Raw genomic sequence first — 9,413 nt, 5'->3', positions numbered from 1 at the left:
ATGCGGTTTTTTTTTTTTTTTTTTTTTGGTGGCACTGGGGATCAAACCCAGGAGGAGTTTTGTCACTGAGCTATATCCTTAGCTCTTTCCCTCTTTTAAAATTTTGAGACAGGGTTTCACTATATTGTCCAGCTGCCCTCAAACTTGTGATCATCCTGCCTCAGCCTCTCAAGTAGCTGGGATTATAGACATGCAACACTACACCTGACTAGCCAGTGCATTCTTAACAATCAGTAGGGGCCAGGGATTTAGCTCAGTGGTGCTGCCCAACCTGCCTGGCAAGTACAAGGTCCCAAGTTTGATCCCTAGTACAAAAACAAAACAAAACAAAACAAAAAGACCCCCAGTGGATTAAAGAATAAATCACAGGAGAAATTACACAATGCCTTGAAGTGAACAAAGACAGAAATACAACATATTAAACTATGGGATGCAGCAAAGCAGAACACTGGGAAGGAAATTTATAACTGTAAATGCTTATATTAAAAAAATCTGAAATCCATAATCTAATTGTATGAACTGTATGCCTGAAATGAAAGATCTAGAAAAAAAAAAAAACTAAACTAAACCTAAAGCTAGGGTAAGAAAGGAAATAATGATTAAAGTGGAGTTGAACAATATAGAAACTAGAAAAATGATAGCTACCAAAATCAGAAGTAGGTTCTTTGAAAAGAGCAACCAAAGTAACAAACCTTTAGCTAGACTAAGAATAAAAGGATGAAGACTCAAATTACCAAAATAAAAAATGAGAACAAAGATATTATTACTAATTTTATAGAAGCAAAGAGGACTATAAGAATATTATAAACAATTGCATGCCAACAATTGAGATAACCTAGGTGAGATGGTCAATTTCCTAGAATACACAAGGTGCCATAACTGACTCAAGCATAGATAGAAAACCGTAATAGATTTTCTAGACCAGATTGAATCAATAATCAAACACATCCCCAAAAGAAGAGCCTAGACCAGATGGCATCATTTGTGAAATCTGTCAAACATTTACAAAATTGATACCAATCCTAAAACTCTTGCAAAAAACACAAGAGGAAATATTTCTTAACTCTATGAGATCAGCATTATTTTGATACCAGCTCCAGTTAAAGATACTACAAGAAACTATAGGTCAATATCCCTTATGAATATAAATGTGAAAATTCTCAACAACATACTGGCAAATCAAATTCAGCACATCACCAAACTCAGCAGCTGGAAACTGGAAACACAGTATACAATCGTTGCTTGAAAAATGAACCCTTTTCCATACCTGTCAGGAAGATCTGTAGTTGTATTCACATAGGACCACTGTACAGATCCTTGCTTTTGCCCAAGGCTATATACCTTTTCCTACTTTGAAGTAGGTACTCTGAAGTTAACTGGATCATCCTACCTGCCCACAGAACATTATTTTAATCCACTATATCGACATGTGAACTGAGCCTGGGGGAGATGAGCACTCTGGATATCTTGATAGGATGCATACACTCTAGAGGGTGGAAGGTAAGCCCTAGAAATGTTTTGGAGCCTGCCACATTGGTAAAACTAAAAGTTTACTGGTTTGGGTTAGCTAGGTACATGGCTGCCAAAAATGGACAGCTGCCCACTGTGGGATAACACTGAAAGATGGCGGTTGGCAAGGGGAGATTCAATGGGTAGAGTTTCAGGCAACACAAGAGGCTGCATACATTGTGTAGAAGTGGCCTGACATTAGGGGATTTATAGATTTATAGGCTTAGTCTGAGAGGAGCAAATTCAAAGTGATCAGGTATAAGTGTCTTTATGACCATAAACATATACAATTATTATGTTAATTGAAAAAGAAACAGAAAGTCTTCAGGAGAGACATGAAGATGAACATGGGAGTGGACGTAAGTGCAGAGAATCATCATTTTGTAGATTAGCAGTCATTGGAGTACATCACTGCAAAAGAGGCACTGAGGAAAAGTAGGCAGGTGGTGCTGACTAGTAGATGCCAGCCAGCCTGTGTGTGGCCACCCCATTGCTCACTCGGCTGAGGAGCAAGGGTGTTTATGACGACAGGAGTTGGAGACTGTATCTGGGCCCCAAGGCTAATGCCGCTGGATGTTTAGTAGGGATCAGCACTGAACCCTGATGTCTAGTATCTTTTGAAGAAACCAATGAGCTATCTGGTGGCAGATTGATTACATTGGTTTATCCCATCCCAGAAAGCATGCTTCATGCTTTGAGTGAAAACAATGTATTAGTGTATTCCGGCTGTGGGCTTGCCTTTTCTGCCTGTAGTGCCTTATCAGCATGACTGTCTCCAGGGCCGCCTGATTTTGTTCCATTGATATAGGATCCTGCAAAACATCACCTCACACCTTTACAGCCTAGAAGCGCAATGGTGGCAGATGGCTATTGCTCCCTCTAAATACTACATGATCCAGAAGTTACTGCTCCAAAAGAGCAATAAGGCCCTCTTACAGATCCAGCCAAGCTGTCAGTTTGGAGGTGAAGCCCTACTGGGATGGGGGCCCTTCAGGATGTGGCATACATCTCAACTGGCAATATATAGTTCTGTGTCCCACGTCCAGGAGTGGCTGAGTGCCTTGCTTAGTGACACACTTGGGAAATTTGTTTCCTGCCTGCAGCTGTATGTTCTGTGAATGGAGGCGTTGGTTGGGTAGAGGCTTTCCATTAAGTGACACAGTTAAGTTTCACAAAACATAAAGCCATGGGTGCTTCCTCAATTCTCTAGGTGCTAGTAAACTGGCAAGTGAAGTGAAGAATTAGTGTTCTGAAAAGGGATAATTGTCCCTGACCGTTATTAGGCAGAAAGGATTTTGCTGTGTAATAGACACTGGGAGGAATGCATTTGGGACTTCCTAAGTCACCTACCTAAGATAAAGCACGAGCAGATTTTAATAGGACCTGTGCAGCGTCACAGAGGAGTCGCTACATTGTCAGAAGGGGTCCTTTCAGACTAACCTGAGAAGTGTGAGGGTGGTGCTTATATAGCAGCTGTAGGCCTGTAATTGGTCCAAGTATAGGCTTCTGCTTGGTTCAAATTTGGGCTGGCTGTTTGGTTCAGGTGCAGGCCTGTGACAGTCAAAGTAGCTATAGCCACTAGGACAGATGTGGCTGTCATGGTGACAGTTCAACAAAACATCAGGGAGGCAGGTGCTGGGGATACAGCTGTGGACCAAACCACACCTCCCTCCCTGTCTGGCACTTCTCTTCTGTCTCAGTACTTGGGTGATCCACATTCTTAGATCTTGCACCCACCATGCAAACCATGCAGACCAGCAGAAGTGCTGGCCAGAAGGTGATGGTAGAAAAGGGAGATGTGTTTCAGTTTCCAAGAGGACTCAATTACAGAGAGAGGGCTCTGGTTTTCCTTTTGTGCTTACCTCCTTCGCAGAATTTGTGAGTCCAGTTAAAAACTTGGGGAAACTGTCTTAAGGTTAGAATGAATTGCTTAAGAAGCAGGTGGATCTGAGCAATGTGCTGGTACTTTACCTGAGCGTCCACCCCTCAACTGTATCGTTGATGGATAAAACTCAGTTTCCCTCTTCTCCCAAAAAGGGCCTTAGCTACTTTGGAGCCACTTTGCCCTGGAGGCTATGAGCTGCCCCGTTTATCTGACACTCTTGGCTGACTGGCACAAGAGGCCCCTGATCTTGAGGTCAGACCAACTTTGAGGCAGTTTTTCCTCCAGAGCTTCCCTGAGAACAGGGATGAATTGAGTCTCCTGCCGAAGCTACAGCCTTGTTCAGCTTATCTTCTGCACTCTCTCCTGCTCTCACTCATTTAGAATGATCCCAGTATGACATCCGAATAACTGCCTTCTCAGACTCTACTGATGGTGAATTTTAGCGAGTAATATTTATTCTAACAAAATGGTTTGCATTTAAATATAATACTTACTGGGCTGGAGTTGTAGCTCAGTGGTAGAGTGCTTGCCTAGCCTACTGTGCTGTGCCTTAGGTTTGATCCCTGGTACCACAAAACAAAACACAAGGCAACCTATCCCATACGTTATGGTCATTTACAATAACTAGTTGTTCTTTTTTTAAAATCCCACTTTCTCAGAGCAGTACATTCCTGAAAAGCTTCGGTCAGGTGAAGTCTAGGTTGAATAGGTATCACTTGCTTAAAGTGGAATCATTTTTGCCCTGGAGCTCTAAAATCAACACCCACACTTCTTAAAACCCTAAATTCTGCTGAAATAGTCTCCTTCATGGTCAATAAAGAGTTCACATAGGCTATCTTGTGGCAGATCAAGGCTGTCTCCCTCATTAATGTGGTTGATAATCTGTTTTTTTTTCTTAGTACACATTCACCCACAAGGCACGCAATATTGTAATTCAATTTTTACTATAAAAAGACTAACAAAATAAATTACTGACAGCAATGCAAATAGTGCCATAGATGATAAAAAGAACACAATATCAAGCCACAGCTCCTAGGCAGGGGAGGAAAGGCAGCAGACAGCTCTTTGTCTACATATGCCTCAGCCACTTTCAGGAGGAAGTGCTCAACTCATCCTAGAGTAATGGAGGAAATCTTACACTGACAGAGGCGCTAAAGGTAGCTGTACTGAAAATAATTTTCTGTAATCCAAATGGATATTCCCCATGCTGTGGCTGTACAATCTGATGTGTGTGACCACATACAGCTATACCCAACATCTGCTTTTACTAAATTTAAATGGCTAACCTGTTCTTGTAATAAAAATCTACAATTTGTCCACTTGAAACATCTTTTAAAAAGTTGGTTGGGAGACTGAAGGGGAAAAAGAACAGAACCTCACACATTCTGTAGTAGGGGAATGCTGTAAGGTTAAGTGATTATTTTCTTGGCAGAAGTACAAGGAATAGTCCTTGGCGTCAGTTTTGGGAAGAAGAAAACACAACCACCCCAAAGTCTGTTTACTAAGGAGACACAGTGTTTCTGGATTCTTTTCACTGTTGGCCAGGGTGGGAAGGGAGGTGTGAAAGGTGGAATTTCATGCTTGTCCAGAGTTGCTGGTGCTGACCTCCTCCTGTACCGTGGAAGTGGGTTTGCAGGACACCGAGGAGTGGTTGGAGAGGTTCTCTATTCACAGCTTGAGGGGTATTCCCACGTCACAACCCCTGTCAGCCACAACAGGCTTCCCGCTGATCAGGAGTGGGGCGGGCTCTTGATCCTGCCACTCTGCTTTTGGTCTGGTGCCTCTTCCTCTTTCGGCTCCAACTTGAAGTTCTGTCAACAAGGTCACAGGTGAGGTCTGGCCCTGTGTCTGCCAGACAGTAATCCTGGTCCACTTAGAGGTGGCAAAGGAAGGCAGAGCCCACTAGATTTGGTTATATAAATGTCTGTTTTTTTCTATTCAATCCCAAATTGGGCCCCACCTACCTCGAGCTCCTCCAAAACTTTGTCCATGAAGTCTTGGGAATTCTGTTTGTAAGACACAGCTAATCGAATTGCATCATTGAAGAGCTGAGGGTGAGATGGAGATTATGGCAGTGGGCAGAAAGGCCCCGTCTTCCCCTACCCCAGCAAACTGGCACACTCATTCCCAGTTTATCTTCTCCCTGTTACCCTGACCCCATGCACACTAGCTTTCTCCTGCATCAGGCCCAGGCCCTCCCATGGCACACATCCATTTCCTGTCCTTCCCATCCCTTGCCAGGCGCCCTGTAACTGTACCACCTCACAGGCTGCCTCTGAAATAGATCATTACCTTCACAACATTGGTACCATCAGCAGCTGAGACAAAGTACAGGGGAAGGGAGAATTTCCTGGCAAAATTGAAGCTTTTTTGGGTCACTTGTAGGTCTGCTGCAAAGAGAAGTAGGACACTGGTCTGTCCATCCAGGGAAAAGATGGGTTTGGAGGGAGGGTTAGCAGAGACCCCATGCCAGAAAGTGGGGCAGTTCACGTTCTCAGAAGAGTTAACAGGGATCTGTGTCTGGGGAAGAGAGTGGGTTGGCTCAGCTAAATCTCTACTGGGGAGGGAGCATCTCCAGAAAGAGGACAAATACTGAAGGTTGCCTATGCTGGGAAGGAGAGAGAGGGAAATGTGTGCAATGGGTCCCCACAAACCACTTGGCCCAGGTGCAGGGATGGCCCCACCATCGATTTTGTTGGCTACCACGATGCATGGGATCTCTGGCCTGAACTCTCGAAGCTCTGCATACCAGGTGCTCAGGTTTTTATAGGTGACTTTCCTCTGTACATCGAAGACCTGCAAGGGCAGAGGCAGATAACTTGGGTGTGTCAATGGCTCTGCACGCCACTTACAGGTGACTTCCACACCAAGGCATGTGAGTGTGAGCACAGGACATAGGCTAGGAACTCAGACCAGCATTCTTAGAAGAGGATCTGAGAGGAACCAATGGATACTTCATATACAGGCTACTCACTCTTAGAAAAGAGGCAAGCTCAAATACCAAATACCAGTGCAGGAATGAAATGAAAATGGCTGACTGACTTCCCCGCTCCCGAGGGGTCAGAGTCTAGCACCACGTAGCTCCTTTGGGCCTTGCAAGCTGCATCACCCTCCTTTGTTTAGTACTCTTAGTTATTAGTATTGAAACTTTGCAAACTCTCAAGAGCTTCTGAGCTTAAGAAATGGTGGGGGGAGTCAGGTGATAAGCCCTGCAAAGGATCGGGAGGGAAGTCTCCTCACTGTCTCCCTACTGTGCCTACCAGCTGGTGGGCGCCTGTGGGTAGCATGCATGTTTTTCCACCTTAGCACCTTGCCCATGCACACCACAGGCAGAATCCATGTGCCAGAAATGGTCAGAGGACTGTAGGTGCACTCAAGAAAGAACAATCCTAAGGACAAAACATCTTGCATCTACACAAGGCTTAAAAAATGAGAAGTATTTCAAGTTTCCCTTCATCTGCTGTCCCTTACGGATGGCACCCACTCAGGGCCAGAGCAAGCTTGTGCATACTACAGGCAATTACAAGTAGGGGTTAGGAAGAGAAGAGCGAGGGCAGACTTTATATATCAATAACGATGGTGCTGGGCATGGTGGGGCACACCTGTAATCCCAGCACTTGGGAGGCTGAGGAGGATCGCTGTGAGTTCGAGACCAGCCTAGGCTACATAGTAAGTTCCAGGTCAGTCTCAACTACATAGTGAGACCCTGTCTCATAAAACCAAAAACCGAAACAAAATAAATCAATAATGATGGCAACTTATCTACCCTGAGAGCGGGACATGCTTCCTCCCTTTGTGACAATAGCCAGAGTGAGACCATATGACTTTCAGGACCAGTACACAGGGGCACTGCAACTCCCACCTGGTTCTCCTAGGGTTCTCATTCTTAGGATCTAGAAGCATTCTATGAGCAAGCTCACATCTGCCCACACCAACATGCAAGGGGAGACGCATGGAGCCGGCCCTGCTGATGGCCCATCCGGCTGCCAGTGGATGCGTGGAGATGCAAGGCACGCAGCATGGGGTTCTAAACTGAGCTCCCAGACCTTGTGGATTCCTGACTCAGTAGAAAATGGATGTTGTGTGCCACTAGGTTTTGAGTTTTGTGTGACAGCAAGACTTTGAATGCTTCTAAACATTGGTGACAATTGCTAGGGTTCGTAATTCAGAAAAACAGTCTATTGGGCTGGAGATGCTCCTCAGTGATAGAGGGTGGTTAGCACGAACCCTGGGTTCAACCCCCAGTACAAAAACAAAACACCCAAACCTATAGATGGCTAATATTTATGAAAATGTTTATGTGGACCAAAAGAAAAAACAAACAAACACTCCTTTTTAGTGTCTTAAGAGTGCGAGTCTGAGAACTGTGCCAGGCATTCACGGGGAGGAGCTCTTACAGGATATGGGTTTTCATGATCGCTTTCTCTGAGCCCTTGTCATGGCTGCATGTTAGGCACTCCTATGGGCTTACTACCCACTGGCCACTGGCTGGAGTCCTGATGTGGTCCTGGACAGCACAGTGAAGGAGGTATGGGGTAGTCTGAATGAGAAAGGTCCTCAAGAAGCAGCAGACAACAGTGGAGGGAGGTCCCAGGAGTACCTCATAGAGGCACTTGCTCCATTCACCCAGGTTTGCCTCTTGAGCACTTTGTGTGGACTCCTGAACTTGCTGCACTCCCTAGAGTGGTAGTTCTTTACCTTTCCTTTGCCCTTTCTCACTCTGCTCATGGAGAAGCTCTGGGGAGCATAGCATGTGAGATTGAAGCATCCCTGGTGGTCCGGATCCCCTTTCCCAGAGCACCCAGCTTGGTTAGGAGGACCCAGAACTGCTGAACCACTTCTCTCCTTCACCCACCAGGCCAAACTTGCCCAGCACCTTTGCCCACCTCCTAGTTGGTCTCGTACCATGATGCAGGCATGGGCCTTGTGGTAGTAGGAGGCATGCATGCTCTGGAACTGCTCCTGGCCTGCCGTATCCCAAAAGTCTGCAACATGAACACAGCTGTAATTCCCTGATGGGCTGGAGGACAGAGACCCATATATCCCAAGCATTTCTGAACAGTTTTCTGTATATAGGGACAAGATGCATATGTAGTGTAAACCACAGCCTGTTTGGGAGTACATGTAAAGAGCATGTCCTCAAGACAGAGCGCTCAGGGTGCAGTGAGAAATATGTTATGCGGGTATGTAGGGAAGACCCAAGGCCAGAGGCTAGGAGGGAGGACAGTGCAGACAGTTCAGGAAGAGGGAGGGAGGTCCTTTCATTCCTATTCTCAAGATGCAGGACTCTATGTGTGGTGATCACAGATAGTGGACAGACAGGCAGAATGTGTGGCCTGGACAAGTTGTGACTTCACATAAGTCCAGTGTGGGAGACAGTGAGCTGGCTGCAGGTGCTATTTCTTTATACCGGGTGAATGAGAAACCCTAAAAAAAGAAAAGATACTGCTTTGTCCAAGGCCTCTGTGCTCGAGAGCAAACTCTGGCAGTAGAGTTCTCAACAGTTACTTATTGTCTTTCTTTCTTTTATGAGATGCTACTTTATTCTATAGTCAGGCCAGCCTTGAATTTGCTATGTAGTTGAGGCTGGCCTCAAACTCGCAGTCCTCCTATCTGAGTCTCCTAGGTGCAGGGATTAAGGTATATGAACTATGTTCACCAAGTTTGTTTTTCCGAATCCTGTCCTATGCACTGGTCCTTGCTGTGGTGCTGGGTCTACCTCCTCTTCTCTGGCTCTGGCTCCTCCCTCCTGATTCCCTTCCAAGGACCTGCTCCTCTCTGAGTTTCTTCTCCTTGAGGCTAAGTGTGGCCTATGTCTGCACTACTCACCCACAAGGATGGTCTTGCCGTCCACAGTGGCTGTATGCTTATACAGAGTCAGGGCGTACGTGGACAGCTGCTGTGGCTGACTGCACCCAGGTTAAGGCATCAAGATGAATAAAAGGGAGGTGAGAAGGCATGGTGAGGTAGGAGTTTGGTGTGGTGAGAACAGGTTCATTCATTTCCTTTTTTTTTTTTT

General features: G+C 45.5%; 1 protein-coding gene across 4 annotated transcripts in view; it reads right to left on the bottom strand.

Moving 5' to 3' along the window:
- Positions 1-4,042: 4,042 nt before the first annotated feature.
- Rabl2b (RAB, member of RAS oncogene family like 2B) overlaps positions 4,043-9,413 on the bottom strand; it is a 16,640-nt gene continuing 11,269 nt past the window's right edge. For 2 of the 4 annotated variants that reach the window (XM_010634220.3, XM_010634221.3), the window contains 5 exons: positions 9,224-9,303; positions 8,300-8,379; positions 5,687-6,190; positions 5,359-5,442; positions 4,043-5,205 (listed from right to left, as the gene is read on the bottom strand). In XM_010634220.3, coding sequence (XP_010632522.1) covers positions 5,125-5,205; positions 5,359-5,442; positions 5,687-6,190; positions 8,300-8,379; positions 9,224-9,303 — 829 coding nt within the window. In that variant the 3' untranslated portion in view covers positions 4,043-5,124. The remainder of the gene's footprint in view (positions 5,206-5,358; positions 5,443-5,686; positions 6,191-8,299; positions 8,380-9,223; positions 9,304-9,413) is intronic. The other 2 variants (XM_010634222.3, XM_010634224.3) reach the window with 2 other exon arrangements.

The sequence above is a fragment of the Fukomys damarensis genome, unplaced genomic scaffold (assembly GCF_012274545.1).
Source record: "Fukomys damarensis isolate Sample0158 unplaced genomic scaffold, DMR_v1.0_HiC HiC_scaffold_19, whole genome shotgun sequence".
Taxonomy (NCBI): domain Eukaryota; kingdom Metazoa; phylum Chordata; class Mammalia; order Rodentia; family Bathyergidae; genus Fukomys; species Fukomys damarensis.
This window is presented reverse-complemented; position numbering and strand designations above follow the sequence as displayed.